Consider the following 19995-nt stretch of genomic DNA (forward strand, 5'->3'; position numbering starts at 1 on the left):
TTCCCCCCCCAGCGATAATGCACACAAGAAAACAGAGTTGTACCCACCCACGAGACATAAACCTATCACAACTCCCTCTCCGAGAGCCCCGGATGTGCAAAACGTAGTCATCAGGCTCCACCAACCCTCTGACAATTTACATGTAGGCACAGGCCTTGGAGGAATATCAGGGTCACTTGTGATGACATTGACTCGTGGGTCTCAACAAGTAAACAGCTCCCCCACCCCCAACCCCGGCATGTGGAGCTCTCCGATCATCTTACACATCCCAAGTGGGAGAAGTGTGTCTGCTTTGCGGATGGGTTTCCACCCCTCCTCTGGATACTAAATACACAGTAAGGGCAATAAGCAAGAACCGAGAGATTCAAATGACGCTAGAGACAAAACTGTGAGAGCAAAACACACACTCCACCTTACAGTACTGTAGAGTACAGTACAGTATAGTACAGTATTGTGTCAGTACCACAGCTCCTCAGGCTCAAAGAGCTCGAAGACACTCCACAGTTTTCTGGGTTTTCCACTCTTACTGCGTACACAGGTATATTCTTCTACGATTAGATTACGAATATTAGGCTAGCAGAAAGCATGAAATATTGCAGTAGTCGAAGTGGAAATTGCAGTGTTTTTCTTTACCTCACGTCACGCAACACTCTTAAAATTACCCCTCGAAGACACGATACATACAGCACTGCTTCGGGAAACCAGCAGTACAAGTGTACACGAAACTTTAAACACCTCAAGTTACAACAGGCTCGCTGTTAATCATTAACTTAACGTCGCAAACGATTATTACAGCGACGACTCCCCCGGTTCGTCTCTGAAAAACAAGCAAAAGTTCAAAGCAGGAGGAGTCGCGCGCGCGGGAGACGCGGGCGGTTTTGCGGCGCGCGGACACTCACCTGCACGAGGAGCAGGAAGGAGGTGAGGAAACAGTGGCCGAAGAGGAAGGGCCAGAAGCCGGCGCAGCTCAGCGGCACGATGTGCGGGAGCAGCATCGCTGCTGCTCTCCTCCTCCTGTCCTGCGAGCGCGGCCGGTGCGGTGGGAGAACGGGCGGGGGACGCGCACAGCTCGAGCGTCGGCAACGGCTCACTCCGCTCTGCGCGCTCCTCCGGCGACCAGACCGCTGACACGCGTTTCCACACCGAGCGTAAACCACATTCTCGTCCCTCAATGCTCGTGTCCGGTGGCATGGGAGAGCGCTTAGAGCGACGCGCCGCGGTCTCCGGTACTTTGAGGCGCTTTCATCGAGCTGCTCTGAACTTGTTCACTCGGTCGGGTGAGAGAGAGCGACGCGAGGTTGCGCGTTAGACATCAACTTCTCCACGGAGAGACTCTGCACACGGGCCACTCGCGGGCTCCTCTGACTGATGTCCCTTGTTTTGCGGCGGCGACGAGACCTTCCGTCCGCCGGCCAGGTCCACGCCGCTAAGTTGGTGCGACTGAATATTTAAATGAGCGCAGCGTACAGAAGGACAGCTCTCAGAATGTGCCAGACATACGGGATGGCAGTGTAAACAAATGCGCGCGACCCCCCCGGGGACGCCGATGGGCCGCGCTCCCGAGCGGACTGTCCTCCGTTCACACGCGCACCTGGTTAGCGGAGAAGGAGGAGCGCGCCGGGCGTCCGCTCGCAGTCACAGCCCCCTCCCCAAGAAAAAAAGCGAATCAAAATCCTCTAAGAGCCGCGTTCTGCACGGATTTATGGATTTCACACGACATACCCGGATTACATCATGTCGCGATTCGGGCAAAGTGCTCCGAGTTCGTGCGCTTGGTGAACTGACGAGAGACCTGAGTCCGAGCAACGTCTTAAGTGTCCGTTTTTCGCGGCCGGGGGTCGAGCGCGTCGCCGGACGCTGAGGGGCACCGCGCTCCTCACACCGCTCGGAAACGGATCAGAAAGCGCGCTGGACGTGGCGGGAACATGATGAGATGGGGAGAGTGTGAGACACACACAGATGCGAGCGGGGTAACCCGCAGCGGTATCGCTGTGCGAACGGCTGATCTCCCGCCGGGATCCCTTCTTCGCTCGGGGACGAGGAGCGCGCTCCCGGCTGCTGCCGCTCATTAAAACTGCCCTTCCGCACCGCGAAACCCTGGGCTCGCCTCCTCCCGTGTGTGTGTGTGCGTGTGCGCGTGTGTGAGTCAGTGAGAATGTGCCTCAGTGAAAACACAAAAAGTGTCAAACAGCCCTGCGGAGGGGGAAACAAATCCCCCGGGAACGTGCTGCCTAATTACGCGGTATTATAATTTGGCTCACGCAGCCTAGGTGTGTAACGTCAATACGCGCATTTGTACAGTGAAACAGGGTGAGGGTGTAATATGCCGGCAGATGACGGCAAGGTGTCTCGAAGACGCGACTGAGGAGCCCGGAAAGTTGCGTAACAAGTGTGGCAGTGGTCCGTGACTAACAGGGGCCGCTGACTGTCAGCAGCGCTCCGTCCGTCGCCGCCTCGAACGCAAATGATGTACAATTATCGGGGGATGAAAGAGCAAATGTACCAACTTAAATGTATGAAACGGTGCGGTGATCCGAGACGATCCCGGTGGCTTCCCAGAGCAGTCTGAGCATCATTCTGAAGTCTGAGACACTTCCTTTTGTAACATGGCCACCATGGAAGGATGACAGTGCTCTCTTCGGTGGAAGGTCCAAACCAGCGACAACCGCTAGGGCCCAGGTGTTAGCTCTGTGAGGTCCACCTGGCCCTGGTCCAGTGTGGGTGAGATGACCCAGGTTCTGGCGGTCTGATCGGTGGTGTAACAAGAGGGCAAGAAGTCCCCTCCAGTATTTACACATACACTGGCTTGTCCCAAGCAGGTTCACTGTGAACCGGAGCCTAGCCCGGCAACACGGTGCGAAGCTGAGCGGGGAGGGGACGCACCCAGGACGGGATGCCAGTCCGCCGCAGGGCACCCCAAGCGGGACTCGAACCCCAGACCCACCAGAGCATGGGACCTGGCCAAACCCTCTGCACCACCACATCCCCCCTCTCTAGTACTCAGCAAAGGCTAAAGTATGCTCCCCAGTATCGGTGTATACATCAGTTGCGTACTATTGGCGTTAAATAAATAAATGTACGGGATGGCGTTACGGGCCGAACCTGGCGTCCACTTCCACTGCCGTAGACTGGCCGTAAGCGTTTCGTCCTTAGTTTGGAATGTATGTGCAGCTTTATACGCTGTGACGCACACCTAGTGACATTTTCCGTTTCTTCCTGTAGCACCCAGGGAAACGAGGGGAAAGGTTATTAAGAAAAATTGTTTGTCAGTTCAGTAATAGGCCTGCTAAATTAAGGTATGCCCACTCGAAAGGGCAGCAAGTTTCTAGAAATGGGTCAACGACTGATCATTTGTTATGGCTGTATTCCGCCATCACCGTTGACCACTGTATTGCTCCATTTCTGTCCATCAGTGCTAATATGATTTGTTGTAATTTAGACGTGCACTTAGCTATTGAATATTGAACTGTTGCCTAAATCAGTACAAATTACATTTCAAGTGTTTCCAAAATAAGCATTAAAAGCCACCTCTCCCTCCCCCATTATTTTGAGCTAAAACACAGAGAGGAAAAATGACATTTTCCTTTGTTGACTCACAAAGGCAGAAAACAGAACCCAAACTGCAATGAATTAGCCTGTCAACATTCCAGGAGCGGATTCAGTTGCAGTGTTTTGTGGCTTTGCTTGTTCCCCTCTACCGCTAGGCTTTAGGGTGACAATGAATAATTCTCATTTAGTATTTTGAGGAAGAGTAATTGCTTCATCAACTGTTTAAAGCGACGAGCTTGTGCTCATTAAGCACCACGCCATCTGCTGTTTTCGAAGAAGAAAAGGAAATGTTAATGAGGCCGGACTGCCAGAGGAAGCACCTCCAGTCTAATTTTGGTCAGTGTTGTGCGCAAGGCTTTTGCCTGAGACTCGTTCCTGGCAACTCGTGGCCGCGAAGCAGAATGGCCCCCTGTCAAACGCCCGCGGCCTGTAACCCACCCAGGCAAACAGTTCTCCGGTTGTGGTCCTCTGCGCCTTCATTCTCAGCAGTATCCTTGGTGAGATTTCGTCCGCTTTGCAGCCGACCGTCTTTTATAATTACGAACGTTTATCGCAAAGTTAGTCCAGTCTGCTTTCAATCGAAAGGGGGTGCGGTGGTGCAGCGCCGCAGTGGGTTTGCCCTGTGCGTGCTCTCTGGTGGTTCTGGGGTTTGAGTCCCGCTTGGGGTGCCCTGCGATGGACTGGTGTCCCGTCCTGGGTGCGTCCCCTCCCCCTCCAGCCTTGCGCCCTGTGCTGCCGGGTTAGGCTTCGGCTCGCCGTGACTTCAGTCAGCGTGTGTGCTTTAAATTACTATCTCACTGTATATCCTAGACATTCAGAATTTCACTCGATGCTTGTGTCGCAAGCAGTTTATGCCCAACAGCAAACAAACAGGGTACTGTGATTCCTTGGGAGGACAAAGCAACATGAATCCAGGCAGTGGAAACTCTTGCCACAATGTCTCAATTTAAAAAAAAACCTGTCTAACATCATCTACATTTACTCACTTAGCAGACACTTTTCTCCAAAGCAGCTTCCAATGAACACTATGTAGTGTTATCACCTTATTCACCAAGGTGACTTACACTGCTGGATACACTACTTACACTGGGTCACTCATCCATACATCAGCAGAACACACTCGCTCTATCACTCACACACTATGGGTGAACCTGAATAGCATGTCCTTGGAGTGTGGGAGGAAACCAGAGCACCCAGAGGAAAACCATGCAGATACAGGGAGAACATGCAAACTGCCCACAGACTGAGCAAGGATCGAACCCACATTCTTTCGCACCGCACAGGCACTGTGAGACAGCTGTGCCCCCATGCCATCTCTGTGAAGAACCTGATCATATACTAGTACCATTTCAGCCAGAAACCTATTATCTGTCTTTATTCAAGCATCGCTCGTGTTATCAGCCACCAATAAAAATCTACTTAGAAATTGCTGAATTTCTGCAATTTCTTGATGTTGGTTAAAATTAAAGCAGAAATCCCAAGTCTTCTGAACATTTCAGCTTTAGATCGAAAAGATCTTGCGATTAAATAGCATTAACTAATGTCATTGAAAGAGCAGCAGCACTCTTAAAGGTCACAGCATATCTCAGATATAAAACAGACAACTTATATACCGAGGAGCACTTTTATTAGGGTTGAACTTACCCAGAGATGCTGCGTTAACTAGACCTTCATTTCAGCACAGTGCACTAAAAAAGGCTTCCTATTAATGAAATCAGACAGCGTCAGTCATGAGGTGATTAGCACAGACAAGGTCCGTTCAAATTACCGGAGTGGCAGTGAATCGCGTGTCATGAACTGTTACGTTTTGTCTGTCATGCCTAACCCTACATAGCCAAGGAAACAAGACTAAAAAAAGAGCCTGTCACAAAAGAGGGGGCTCCGTTGAAATTATTATACCTTCATTAAGTGCAATAAGGAGAGGTGAATTCTGCGGAAGAGCTCCATTAAGGACCTTTGGCCAGATTGCGGTTGATGTTTTGGCTAAGGATTTAATTCGGTTCCCAGAAGCTGGCATTAACTATTGAAAGATTTTCCAGAGATCTGTCCTTTTTGCAAGTCCACCACTTTGCATTAAGAGGAATCAATTGACTGATTGGAAGTTACAGCAGAACACAGTTACAGGAGTAAACCAGTAAATGCTTTGTTATTAAACCGATTTGTGGTGTTGCTCTATTTCAGGGAAGATTAATTAAAAAAATTTGTTGGTGTGTTTTTCCTTCTTCTGTCTGTCTCGTTAGTGTCTTGGATGTTTTCGTGTTTAACTGAATTTCTTCCTGCTCATGAATTGTGCTAAAACATCAACTATCACTCACACTATCTGAAACCACTTGCCCCATAGGGGGTCACAGGGAGCCAGAGTCCAAACCGGCAACACAGGGCGAAAGGCTGGAGGGGGAGGGGACACACCCAGGACAGGACACCCATCCATTGCAAGGCACCCCAAGCGAGACTCGAACCCCAGACCCCCCCGGAGAGCAGGACCCGCTCCAACCCACTGCACCACCTTACCCCCCTTGACTGTGACATGCTTTTTCACACAATTGATTTGTGCTGTACTGTCTAACTGAACTGAAACATGCGAGATGCTTTTAATACCACTCATTAAACATTATGCGAGAGAAGCACAGCGTGTTCCTGCTTCGATCTGCTATTCGCAAAGTCAGACCATTGACCTTCTTCACGGCAGATTGCGAGCTGTTACCGCGCATGCTGCCTCGAGTCAATATTGTTTAATCACGGGAAGCCAAGAGGTACAGAGTACCGCAGAGCAGATTAAAAACACTGAACGTGGCGGGGGGGGGGGGGTGTGCTTGTTCTGCAGTTTGCACCAGTTTCCTGAACCTCTGTTGTTCCCATTGAATACTGAGACTGACATCAACTGATTAAGTAATGATATGTGGGTCAGTGTGCATTAAGGCACGTTTGACTGATAGCTCATCCACTTATATTCCGTGGCTGCGTTCAATCAGGGGCCCTTGCGATAGGCACTTAAAGTCTTCGGCACTGGTGGATTACCCTTACTAGACCCTCGGAGTGCAATCCCAAAGATGAGCAATGGCTGGCAGGGCAAAGACCTCACGTTGCCATTATGAGTGTGTTACATCTCCAAGAGCCCAAGACACCACTGACGGTGCTGTTTGACTGTCCGCCTCATCAACCTTTATTCACAGTGCTCTCTGACCGCTTCTGTATCATGCTTGGTAAAATCATGCATAATTTTTCAAACCTGGATGCAATCATCCTCAAATATATTTCCATTCAAGAGGATTAATAGCATGGTTAATAAAAAGGTTTTTTAAGACCTGTATGAGGAGGCAAGATATAAATAAAGCACGTGACTGAAATGGCTCGTTTTTTTTGTTTCTGATTCAATCTAATCCGAAATATTGAAGCTCAGTTTTAATGACGCTTTGTCGGACCGGGTGTAAAAACACAGTACACAAATGTAGCACACGTGGATTTAATGAAAGCGGAGGCCTATGGAGGATGACACAACGACGCTCATATTAGATATGGTACTTAATCCGCTCTCTGGGAACACTTATCGTGTTTGTAAGTCCTGCTGAAGTGTGACACGGAACAGCCTGTATTTGAAGTCTTCCTTTGTAATGAGCAATAAATTAGTTTACAGCATCCGACATTGAACATCTTGTCTTTATTAGCCTTTAGAATGGAAATTCTAGGTTGGTGCAAACAAGTTTATGTAAGTCATGAAGAAAGTGAACGTGTTACATCTCACACACACACATTTGCTGAAGCGGCTTGTCCCGGGGAGGGTTGTGCGGAGCCGGGGCCTGGCCTGGCAGCACAGGCTGTTGGGACACACCCAGGACAGGACGCCAATCCATCACAGGGCACCCCAAGCGGGACTCGAACCCCAGACCCGCTTTGCCACCACACCCCCCACTATGTTACATCAGATTTTCTTTGACACTTTTATGAGGTTTTATTTGGTCGGCTGAGGTATCTATAATCTTAATTTACGGGAAATATGCAAAAGGCACGCTGCATTATTAAGTCATTACCAGCGACTAATATGTACAGTATCTCTTCTTGAGCTCACAGCAAGGCATCGGATTAGACTTCCATTCCGGCTGTATGAGTGATTCTTTACTGTGATTCTTCGGAGGGTTATGGAACCAGGAGTTCAACGCGAAGCGAAGCCCTGCTTCGACAAGGTGCCGAGCACAGTGGTCCACAGGAGCTTAGGAAGAGTAGATAAATTTACGCGCGTCCACACGTTCTGCGAGAAGCCAATAAATCCCGCTGGAACTTGGGCCATCCCGTGGGAGCTGTTCCACCAGCCAGCCTCTCCAGCCCATCTCCAAATCGATTTTCTGGCGAGACAGAGGCCTTAAATCACCGCACCGGGTTCTGCTGACGATGGAGAAAATCCCCAGCCAGCACACAGCACCTGTCACAACACTATCCATCATGCAGCCTGCTCCCGCTCCGCAAAAGCGAGTCTCCAGCAGCGTCACTTGAGCCCCTGCGTCCAAAGGCTCGAAACAACGTCTTACAAATGTCAGCAACACATGTCCCCGTCCAGGAACGTCTCTGCCTCCTTAATTTTCACTGCTTCAGGTAGATGCTATACTTACACGGCAGCAGGAAGATCTGATTTCTCTACCAGTGAAACGATGGAATTTTAGTCCCGTATCACTGACAAGTATTCCAGCGCAACTTATGTCAAGAAAATCTTCTGTCCTGCTTCCACCATAATGGATACACGTATGTCCAAATTACACACACACACACTTTCCAAACGGGGTCGCGGGGAACCGGAGCCTCCCCGGCAACACAGGGCATAAGGCTGGAGGGGGAGGGGACACACCCAGGATGGGACGCCAGTCCGCCGCAAGGCACCCCAAGCGGGACTCGAACCCGAGACCCACCAGAGAGCAAGACCCGGTTCAACCCACTGCCCCACCGCGCCGCCCCGCATGTCCAAATCAGAAGAGAGAAAGATGTTGTGACGGTGCTGTGGTTTGCTGGGGGGGGTTAACTGTGTATCCAGTTACCTTCTTCCCAAAAGTCAGCAGCCAGAGCAGGCTAAATATTCTACTCCTTGTTCTTCCCAAACCCTGAATTTTTAATTAGTCCAGAAATAGTGGATAAATGTACTGATGCGAGCTATTTCTACATCTTAGTTTGGTCTTTTCTCGTTTCTTCGCCGTTCTTAAAAGCGCCGCATCGTCAGACAGCCGGGGAGCGATAAGCACAGCAACGCCTCTCAAATGTCACGGGGAGGTTGGCCATTGGTACGTGGGTCCTGGAGGGCTGTTCAGGGCTCAGTTCCAAAACTGGAGGCTTTATTTACATTTATTCCTTTAGTTGATACTCTTCTCCAAAACCACTTAAAAGTATTTACCCAGATGTGTAATTTTATTGGAGCAATTTAACACATTTACCTTGTTCAAGGATACTACAGCTGGAGGGGGATTTGAACCAGCAGCCTTTGGGTCCAAAGGGAGCAGCTCTAATCACCACACCACCAGCTGCCCTTAGTTACACCAAGCGGTTCTACAGCAGCTGTACAATGTTTCATCAAAAAGAGCATTGCAGGGGGTGTCAACCTTCTCTGCAGTCAAGATGGTCCATGCAACCAAAACTAGACCTCAGTCTGCGTGGGATGGGTTCAATCTGCCTTCAGGGTCTTGCAGTGAAATTGTTATGTCCATCGAGGAGATAAAGCCTCTTGGAAGACTCACACAAACACTGTCCGCAGCTGCTTGTCCCAAGTGGGGGAGGTCATGGCAAAACAGAGCCTAACCCAGCAGCACAGGGAATGGGACTGGAGGGGGAGGGGACACACCCAGGATAGGCTGCCAGTCCATCGCAAGGCGCCCCAAGTAGGGCTCGAACCCGAGACCCACCGCACCGCTGCACCTGCCCCTTCTCGGAAGCGCTTCGTGCAAACCTGTCCTGCAGCACATCCCAGGAAAGCACGGCAAACATGTCACACTGAGACCCACATGGAGTTCTCCTTCCACGGGTTTATCTAATTCTGTCTGTCCCTGGAGAAATGCATAAAACCGCAGGAAAACCACAACAATGTTATCCTTCCCACAAACGCCTGGGGCCTTTTCTCATTTTTCTGTTTCTCTCTCAGAGACAAAGCAGTGGGAACCAACTTCACAGCGAATTCTGCTCTGTCCCCAAAACACAGAGGGAAAATACAGTAAGAACCTGTGGATAATTGCACAGAATGGGGCACAATTCATCTTCCAAGTGCTTTAATCGTCCATGGTGAAAAGAAACAGGCTGTCAACGTCACCCTTTGACAACCCAGCGGCCGGCATGGCTGCGTTAGCGTTACTGCGTGTGGTTGGGTGTAACAGCTAGAGATCATTAGCTCCATCATTAGATGGCCATTACGGAGGCTGCGGCGTTGGCCCCTGCCGTCGTTCTCCGTAACCTTGCGTGTGAGTTGACCCGGCTCCCCGCTGGCATCAGACCGCCTGCCCCACCCCCTCCTCCTCCACCAGTGTCACATTCTGCAGTCTAGACCGGGCTGGACCTCAGCACAATCACGGTGTCCTCGCGTGCTTGTGTGTAAGCACATTTGTATGCACGCCCACATCCGTGCCTGTGCTCGTTCAAGACCGTGTGTGTACACGTGTCTGTGTACATGGTGGGTGGTGTGAGAGGATGTGGGTTCGATCCCCGCTCAGCCTGCGTGCAGTTTGCATGTTCTCCTCGTGTCTGCGTGGGTTTCCTCCGGGCGCTCTGGTTTCCTCCCACACTCCAAAGACATGCTATTCAGGTTCCCCCATAGTGTGTGAGTGACAGAGAGTGTCTTCCATTGATATATGGATGAGTGACCCAGTGTAAGCAGTGTATCTAGCAGTGTAAGTCACCATGGTGAATAAGGTGTGTGGGCTGATAACACTACATAGAGTTCATTGTAAGTCGCTTTGGAGAAAAGTGTCTGTTAAATAAATGAATGTAAATGTACACTGTATACTTGGCACAGACAAAATCTGAATGAGCAATGCACATATTTGCTAAAAGGGAAACTGGCATATCTACAAAAAAATGTTTGCTTTTACTGTACCTGCGGGGGTTACTACTTTACAGACTTAAATACTTGTGTGAGTCAATCTGGGAGTGTATCTGTCCCATGAGAAGTATGGATCCTTAACCACTATTGAGCCCAGCTTCTAATTCTCGGCTGCGGTGCTACATGGTCGAGTCTTTGTTAGCTTTCTGCATTCAGCCATTTGTTAGCTGCTGATTTATTCATAAGTTTGACATTTACAGAGATTGACGCTAAACCTGCAGTAGCATCTTCTCTCCTGCTCAGGTCTGGACCCAGTTGGGGACAGACACCCGGTCTTGCCTCGTCTCTTGCCCTTTGAGCGGTACTGTGCCAGGGAGCGGCGGGTTCCTGGCAGGTCGCTTTTGTTTCCAGGACACGCCTGCTCTGGGACGCGCTGTGGACGCAGGTGCAGGCAGCCACGCTGCAGGATCACTTGGGGGACTGGATGAATGTTAGAATTCACTGGCCACTGGTCTTGTCCCCTAGGAAAGCCTGAGCTTGACCTCCAGCCCCAATGTCCAACCTAGTTGTGGGTCTTGAGTTTGCATTTTAAATTAAATGACTGGTTCATTTTTGGAAAGAGGGGGTGCGGTGGCGCAGTGGGTTGGACCAGGTCCTACTCTCTGGTGGGTCTGGGGTTCGAGTCCTGCTTGGGGTGCCTTGCGGCGGACTGGCGTCCCGTCCTGGGTGTGTCCCCTCCCCCTCCGGCCTTATGCCCTGTGTTGCCGGGTAGGCTCTGGTTCCCCGTGTGTGTGGTTCATTTTTTTGCACTTAGATCATAGCCTGTAGGGGGATGCGGTAGCGCAATGGGTTTGTCCTATGCCTGCTCTCTGGTGGGTACGGGGTTTGAACCCTGCTTGGGGTGCCCTGTGATGGACTGGTGTCCCGTCCTGGGTGTGTCCCCAGCCTTGTGCCCTGTGTTGCCGGGTTAGGCTCTGGCTTGCTGTGACTCTGCTCAGGACAAGCAGTGTGTGTGTGTGTGTCTATCTTAGTCTGTTTTTTAGGGGTGGGGGGGTGCTCAATGTCCCTCTTAAAGTGGATTGTCTCTTACTCTCCCAACTGTGCAACTGTTTGGAAACTTTGCATGTATTTTGTGCAGCTTTGGTGAGCCCTGTTGATGCAACAGGTCCAGCACCTGCCCAAATACGTCCTGGTCCACTGGCCGAAATACCGAGACCCGCAGCCCCCGCTACAGCTTCCCGAATAGTGGAATAAGACCACAGTGCCTGGAGTTGATGCAAAAACCCTCCTCAAGCACAGTCTTGAGCCTCATACTCACACACACACACACACATTTTCAGAACCGCTTGTCCCTTACGGGGTCACGGGGAACCGGAGCCTAACCCGGCAACTCAGGGCGTAAGGCTGGAGAGGGAGGGGACACACCCAGGACGGGTCGCCAGTCCGTCGCAAGGCACCCCAAGCGGGACTTGAACCCCAGATCCACCGGAGAGCAGGACTGCGGTCCAACCCACTGCGCCACCGCACCCCCTCAGTCTCATACTCATTGAGAGCAAAAGGTTCCCAAACCATTCTATTGCTTGACGACTCAACCAAAGGGGCTGAACCACACTGTCCACAGGACTTGGACCGGCAGCGTTCAAAGTCAACTACCAATGAGAGTGGTGTTGCGCACACACAACCAGACCGGTCGCCACTCCAAAGCACCGAGAGGAATACCCCCGCACATGAATTCTGGGACTGGCAGCCCTGCACTGGACATGATTATTGATGATGGAATGGACATTCCTAACATGAGAAATTGGCATACGTCTTGTTAAATTATAATGTTTTCTCTGCTTCCGTTCCATCTACACACACCTAGTTTTTACATTTTCTTTTAATGGTCCTGAGTCTCAAACACACACACACCATCTGACCCGCTTGTCCCATACAGGGTCAGAGGGAGCCAGAGCCTAACCCAGCAACACAGGGCATAAGGCTGGAGTGGGAGGGGGAGGGGGAGGGGACACACCCAGGACGGGATGCCAGTCTATCACAAGGCACCCCAAGTAGGACTCAAACCCCAGACCCACCGAAGAGCAGGACCAGGTCCAACCCACTATGCCACTCCACCCCCCTGGTCATGAGGCTCAGAGTGTAAAATAATAACATTCTCTTATCAATAACAGAGATCATATACTGGAAACAGAGGATGTGAAGCAGGGTACACCTAGGAGGGGATTCCAGTTCATCTCAGGGCATCACACACACACACACACACACACAAACAGCAGTTTAGATCCCCAGTTCACCTGAAACACATCTACAGACTGTGGGACAAAAGCGGAGCTCTTGCAGGAAATCCACACAAACACAGGGAGAACATGTCAAATCCAGATTGAGCTGGATTTTAAAGGTAGGTACCAAAGAGGGCACCTCAGACTGCCAAACACCTGGTGGCATGGGGACACAGTGAACAATGCTGCTGCCTCACAGCACCTGGGTGATGCAAGAGGACATGGGTTCGATCCCTGCTCAGCCTGTGTGGAGTTTGCAGGTTCTCCCTGTGTCTATGTGGGTTTCCTCTGGGTGCTCTGGTTTCCTCCTACACTCCAAAGACATCCTGCTCAGGTTCCCCCATGGAGTGTGAGTGACAGAGAGAGTGTGTTCCACTGATGTATGGACGAGTGACCCATTGTAAGTAGTGTATCTAGCAGTGTAAGTCACCTTGGTGAATAAGGTGTGTGGGCTGGTAACACTACATAGAGTTCATTGGAAGTCGCTTTGGAGAAAAGTGTCTGCTAAATGAAGTAACGTAAATGTGCTCAGGGACATGAGCCTCAGACAGCCTTTGAATAACACTGATTCTTGTCTCTCTGCCCATTATTTACCCATACCTTGTCAGTAGCGTTCTGGACTGTGGCTTCAGCCTGACGTTGGTGCAGCGGTGATGGAGAAGCCAGCCAAGCACTCCCTCCAGACTTCCTTTCCTATCCATCTGCCCCACTATTTTCAGCTGTGGAAACTCCATTAGAGGCGCTCAGGGAATCAGAGCTACCGTGCTCGGCTGGGCCAACAGTCGATACAAACCAGGTATCGATTGGGACTCGGAGCAGAGCAGGCGCAAGACGAGACACTGGGTTGCCTCAGCAGGAGTGGGCAAAGGAGCCCGGTGGGAGGTTCTGCTCCTTCCTCAACCCTGCGCTGATAGATGGGGCAATCAGTCCCGGGTTCCGTGGCCACTCGGCCGTGTCCTTAAACGCCGATGGGAAGCGAATGGAGAAAATCAGTCTCCTGCTGGTGAGAGACTCAATTGGGAGACCATCAGCCCCCTCTCTCCCAGCCTACAGTAACACACTACCACCTTGGAGAAAGAAGTGTATCACCTGCTCACTTTGAAAGCCAGAGGTGGGGGGACAGCGCCACCTTGTGGCACGATGTAGTTTTGCAGAGAGTATATTATTTTGGTGGCATAGTGTAGGGACATGTACAAATACGCATGAACACATCTGAGAATGCAAAAGTTTCTAGTGTAAAGGCTCTTGAAATTAAATCAGGACAATCAAAAAAGGCTTCTGATTTTGTCTTTAATTTTTTCTTATTCTGTCACCTCTTCTTGAACTCATCATGATTATCGCCTTCCTCAAATAACAACCTGTCTTGCAACTATATCGTAAAACTTTTTTGGATTTCATCTGCTGTGTGTCAGCCTGGGGACACGAATTGCAGACCCTTCTCATACGCATGGCGTTTTTTGAGAAATATGTTGCGTTCCTTGAATTCATCAGCTGCTAATGTTGTGCAACTTCCTCCGATTTTCTCGCCACCTCACCTGCGCGATGGTGACGGTTCTCAGCAATCGCCCTAAGCGATTGCACTGCGACCGCCCTCGGTTACTGCCGTAAGTCAAGAGGAGTGCAGCTCGTACCTTGTCCCGTGATCTCCAAGCTCCTGCAGGTATCTTAATCTCCAGTGTCCCCGGATTGCCCGGGTGTGAAGTACCTTGGAATGCGCCAAGGCCACAGGAGGAGTCACTCATGGTACTCAAAAGAGCCAAATGTCAAAAATCAGGGACTAGGGAGGTGGGACAGAGTTCAGAAACCACACTACTCGGTGGGAGTGTGGAAGCTGTGGAAAGGTGCAAGTGTGAAACTTATAAAAAGCATCCATTCAGACCCCAACAGCCCCGCCATCTGTCCCCAAGACCTGGCAACCTAGTGCGACCGACACAATAGTGCAACGCAGCCTTCGCCGGGTACATTCATTCGTCCTCGAAAGGGAGTGGAAGAATGGGGTGATGTTAAAAGTAAACACGGCGAGGGTTCAAAGAGGTGCGGCATCTTTCGTGTGGACAAATCCCCTTCGGGACACCCCTGCCAACTGATGGTTTAATCACTAACCAGACATGATGAGAAGAGTAAACACAAATAAAACGCTGCCGGGCTTCGTCTGCACCTGCCGTCACTGTGAAAGGAATCTACTATTAATCAAGTTCTCCACAATCGGCACATTCTGTAAGTTTGCCGGGAGCGCTCTTTGATGGGGCTCCGCCTGGGGCCGCCTCGTGTCCCGCCAGTCATCCTCCGAAGGCGCGTCCCCTTTTCCAGCCCTGTGGCGCCGCTCTTCGTGCGGGTGGCGCCCTGCTCAGGCATTTAGGCGCTTCGCTGAGCTAATTATTCTCCTAATTGAACTAATTTAGTCTCCTCTCGAAGCCGTGTGCTCTTCAAAGAGAGCTGGGGATGGATGCTCGGTGGCTATCAAGAAGCGGCATCTGATTTAGGACACCAGGCTGACATAAATAATGGACCAGGCCCCATCCGTTTTACTCAGGCAGACATGACGACAAGATGTGGGGGTGTATCAGTCCGGCATACTTCCGTCTCCCCTTTCTCCCTCACTTCAAAGCCCAAGTGTGGGATCGCGGGCCAGAGAGCGGGGGCGGGGAGAGGACACTATTGTTAATTGGTGCTTTGAGATGAACAGCGAGGTGGACAGAAGAGACCTTTGGCTCCGTCACCTTGTCCAAGGGTGACCGGCCTGGGGATGATCACGAGGGATCCACCCTTAAAGCTGGTCTCGGTCCGCATGGTAAAAACTGCGGACTAGCAGGTAAGTAAAGGTTTCCTTACTTACATTTTCTGTCTTTTTCTCTCTCCTATATGTCTAACTGTGAGTGTGTGTTTGAGACGGAGAAAGAGCCCCTGTCCCCATGGCAGCTGTTCCACACATGGCCTCCACACTCAGTCTGAATGGCATCAGCTGTCCCGGGATGTAAAGACACATGTCACTACAGCAACATCTTAGCCACCTTAGAAACAGCTGGGAGCCCATTCTTCTGGTCACCAATTTCAATACCAATATCACAGATCAAGGGGGTGCGGTGGCGCAGTGGGTTGGACCACAGTCCTGCTGTCCGGTGGGTCTGGGGTTCAAGTCCCGCTTGGGGTGCCTCGCGACGGACTGGCGTCCCGTCCTGGGTGTGTTCCCTCCCCCTCTGGCCTTACGCCCCTGTGTTCCCGGGTAGGCTCCGTGACCCCGTATGGGACAAGCGGTTCTGAAAATGTGTGTGTGTGTGTGTATCACAGATCAAACTGTAAGAATCATTACAGGAGTAATTTAGATTGCTTTTATCTATAATACTAGAACTCAACTCTTTATTGCCAATAAACAGCATACTGGATTTGGTTGTGGTTCAGCACCAAACATGAAACACAATATAACAATATACAGACGGTTAAGGACAAGACAATAACAATATAGAAGAGTCACCATAGTAGTACACACACACACGCACACACACACACATTGGCTGAAACCGCTTGTTCCAAGTGGGGTCGCGGCGAGCTGGAGCCTGGCCCGGCAGCACAGGGCGCATGGCTGGAGGGAAAGGGGACGCACCCAGGACGGGACGCCAGTCCAGCACAAGGCACCCCAGGCAGGACTCGAACCCCAGACCCACCAGAGAGCAGGACCCAGTCCAACCCGATAAACAAAAACAGGACTGCAGACAAAAGCAGCAGTGCACAGACAGGTTACAACACATTTATTTGTTTAGCTCATGCTTTCCTCCAAAGCATCTTACAGCATTAAGCAACCTACAACCATTTGTATAGCTGAGTAATTTTACTAGAGCAATTGAGGGTAAGCACCTTGTTCAAGGCTACTACAGGTTGAAGTGAGATTTGAACCAACAACCTTTGCATCCAAAGGCAGCAGCTTTAACCCCTACACAACCAGACTGGCCCACACAGATTAAGGACAGAGCCCTTAGAATGCATTTTATTTACACCAGTAAAAAGGGTGAGCTGTCCGCATGGAGCACATCCGTTTTAAAATGTTTCAGAAACATCGCAGATGGTCGTATGAATGCGAAGTGCTTTAACATGACACTTAAACAAGTGCAGCGGTTAAACAGCGTTCCTGGACGCACAAGAACGGGGGTTCGCTGCAGGTGGAGAGGTGGGCGAGCGCACGGCCTGGGTTACCTACAGCGATTGTTCGCGCGTATCTGGTGTCACCTTGCCGAGAGGAGGTGGTGCAGGGGTTGGGGCGGGGGGGTCACTGGTACTCTTCTTTTCAATAAGGGGATGGAGCTCAATTAGCATTTCACAAGTCTCTTTCCCCCTTTCTACCGCCACCTTCCCTGCGGAGTCCACGCTTTCTCTGAGGATTGTCCTGTTTTGGCCCTTGTCGCCGTTGGCAGGGTGACAGTATTCGAGTGTGCAAACTTGCGCTATTGTCCCCAGGCCAGGACAAGCCATGGAAACCCCACTAATATGACACAGGAAAATGTTTGCTGATGGCAATTCTATGGGCTTTGTCCCACTCTTTCTCCTTCATGACGACTCGATTTAAGTCTCTAAATGTTTGACTACAAATGCAGGAGTGCTATCCAGATCCTTTCCCTTTGTCCCGCGAGGTTTGAATGAGTAATTCAGCCTTTGTGTGGCTCGATTGAGGGGGCAAACATAAAGACAAGATTCTTGAGCGTTCAAGCCCCCTTTCCATGGATATGCGCACATCTCTTTAGATTTTCCCCCCAAATCCTACTCCTTCTGACATCACTCTCAGAAGGGGGAAAAGAACTCCAGATCAGAACAGTTAAAAGTAGCCCCGGCTGAGCCCTAAAAGCTGCTATTGTCTCGTGGCGGTGAAGCATGCCCACTGCCAACCCCCAGACAGACTTAAGTTATATTCAAAAATAAAAGATTTAAGTAGTCTTTGCACACCGTCAGCATAAGACGTTTCGGTGTGCGCGGAGGGGGGAAAAACGTGACAGAGGATCAGGGCTGTGAGGAGCGAGGAACGGAACAGAGAGGAATGGCAGCAAAGAAATATTGCATCTATTAGGCGCTTTTCATCGGGATCTCCATGGCAACCGCGCGCGGCGCTGAGGAACGCGGTACCGGGGAGCTCGCAGCCTGATTGGGGTGCATTGTGTGCGCGAAGAGGCCTCTGATTGGCCTGGAGAAAGCAGCACAACTACATGCACTTTATATTCATTCAGTTTCCTCAAGTGCTAAAACTATTTTTGGAAGAGAGGCAGCGCTGGGATTCTTCCAGTCTAAGACACGGTGAGTACGCGGTGTCCCGGGGGGGAAGCAGCTCCACCTATCAGTTCAATGTGACGACTAATAAACGGCGCGCGCATTATTATTAACACCTCGATTCTCTCGAACTGGACTTGCGGATCACTCAGTGTCGTAGAAAATGTTAAGGTAGCGTTCGGTTTTTTGTGTCACTGCGGGACTCTTAAAACTGCGACCCCCCCCCAACCCAGGTTACGAAGATGGCAGATGAGTGCGGTACCGCCAGTCTCTGATGATGATTATGGATTGACGTGACGTAAAGGATGGCGAGTGCGGACAGTGAAGTGAAGACCCTTCTCAACTTCGTCAACTTGGCCTCCAGTGATATCAAGGCTGCCCTGGACAAGTCCGCGCCGTGCCGGCGCTCCGTGGACCACAGGAAGTACTTGCAGAAGCAGCTGAAGCGATTTTCGCAGAAGTGCGCGAGGATGCCCAGGTGGCACGCGCACCGCGCGCCGGACGCGGGCGTCGCCAAGGCGCTCGAGGACAAGTCCGGCGCGTGCGCGCTGGAGCCGCTGAACCGGGACCTGCACCTCATCCGCAGGAAGGACTCGAGCGGCTCGGACGCGCGTGCGGAGGAAAGCGCGGGAGGACTGCAGTCGCGAGGCACGCCGGAGCGCGACTCCCACGGACAGGAGCAGGTGCCCATGAGAAAGCGGCAGCTGCCCGCGTCTTTCTGGGAGGAGCCCAGCGCTGCCAGGGGTCGGCGCGAGACGGGCCCGGGCGCGTGGAGGAAGTGTCACGCTGCGTCCTCGCTCCTGCAGCAGGAAAGGAGGAAAAGCAGCTCGGAGGAGCCCGCGAGCGACGCGGCCGTGTCCACGCAGCAGAGGCTGACACTGACAGAGACAGAGCCGCCCGTGCTGCACATGATGTCCTCGGGAAGCGTGAACGTGTGCGGCTGCTGTCCTTCTTTCCAGTTCCACGGACACCACGTTTTCCAAAGCCACGTAGTGCTCCCGCCGTCCGCCTTCTCTCACGTGGGACTGTGGAGCAAAGCGCGCGAGGCGGCCGACGGCGCCTCGCACGGACAGAAACGTCAGAGCCACGCGGTGCTCAAACCCATCCCCACGAAGCCCCCGGGGCCCTCGCCCGTCTTCAGCGTCTTCGGCTTCATTTGAGGCGAATGAAGGGCGCGGACGGAGCGAGCAAGAACGAGCAACACGCACAAAATGTGTCCCAGCCGTAGCACCCGCGAGTGCCGGCTGTGTGTGTGTGTGTGTGTGTGTGTGTGTGTGTGTGTGCGCGCGCAGCTGCGAAGTATTTATTATTGGCTTCTCACTCCTCCCTCCAGCCGAAAGCCAGACTCTCTGCTCTCCCAACTTGCACTTACGGAGCAGAAAAGAAACGGTTGATTGAGAACAGTAGAAACCGAGTATTGTTTTGCATCCTCTCACCGCCAGGGACTAGACTAACGCGGTAGTGTGAATCCCATAGAAAACTAACTGTAAAAGTGTAAAAGTCTAAGATGCAGCACATCTCAGTAGGTCAGATACACCGAGCGCTTTACCTTCACCTCGGTGTCTCAAGGGGGGATCCAACAGGTGACTAAGAGGAAAGGCCAAAATTACTTGCAAGATGTGTAGTCATTCTGTCAGAGCATTTCTTAAAGCAAAAATATGTTCCCAGTACAATGTAAAATAAGGAGAGGGGAAATAAAAGTGAAGAATTTGCTCATAACATAATTATTTTAATTATCTGAAACCTAAGTCAAAGCTACTACTGCAGAAATACAATGTAACACTGAAATCAGGAGAGTAGTAGTTCATTACAGTAATTCTGTCACATCTTTTATTTGTAATATAATACCACAAGGAGATTCAAGCAAGTTTTTTTTTTTTTAAATAAATGGTAAAAATGGTTCACATTTTA

General features: G+C 51.1%; 2 protein-coding genes across 2 annotated transcripts in view; one reads left to right on the top strand and one right to left on the bottom strand.

Moving 5' to 3' along the window:
- prima1 (proline rich membrane anchor 1) overlaps positions 1-2055 on the bottom strand; it is a 33751-nt gene extending 31696 nt beyond the window's left edge. The window contains exon 1 of the mRNA XM_018727282.1: positions 900-2055. Coding sequence (XP_018582798.1) covers positions 900-995 — 96 coding nt within the window. The 5' untranslated portion in view covers positions 996-2055. The remainder of the gene's footprint in view (positions 1-899) is intronic.
- Positions 2056-17807: 15752 nt separating this feature from the next.
- LOC108919434 (protein FAM181A-like) lies at positions 17808-19994 on the top strand. Its single transcript, XM_029258776.1, has 2 exons — positions 17808-18111; positions 18318-19994. Exon 2 carries the CDS (start codon positions 18390-18392, stop codon positions 19242-19244), a length of 855 nt encoding a protein of 284 aa, XP_029114609.1. The 5' UTR covers positions 17808-18111; positions 18318-18389; the 3' UTR covers positions 19245-19994.
- The last annotated feature ends 1 nt before the right edge of the window (position 19995 follows it).

Source organism: Scleropages formosus, chromosome 15, assembly GCF_900964775.1.
Source record: "Scleropages formosus chromosome 15, fSclFor1.1, whole genome shotgun sequence".
NCBI lineage: Eukaryota > Metazoa > Chordata > Actinopteri > Osteoglossiformes > Osteoglossidae > Scleropages > Scleropages formosus.

Excerpts from the sequence above, each read along its gene's own strand:
- LOC108919434 (XM_029258776.1), top strand. The coding sequence starts at position 18,390 with ATGGCGAGTGCGGACAGTGAAGTGAAGACCCTTCTCAACTTCGTCAAC.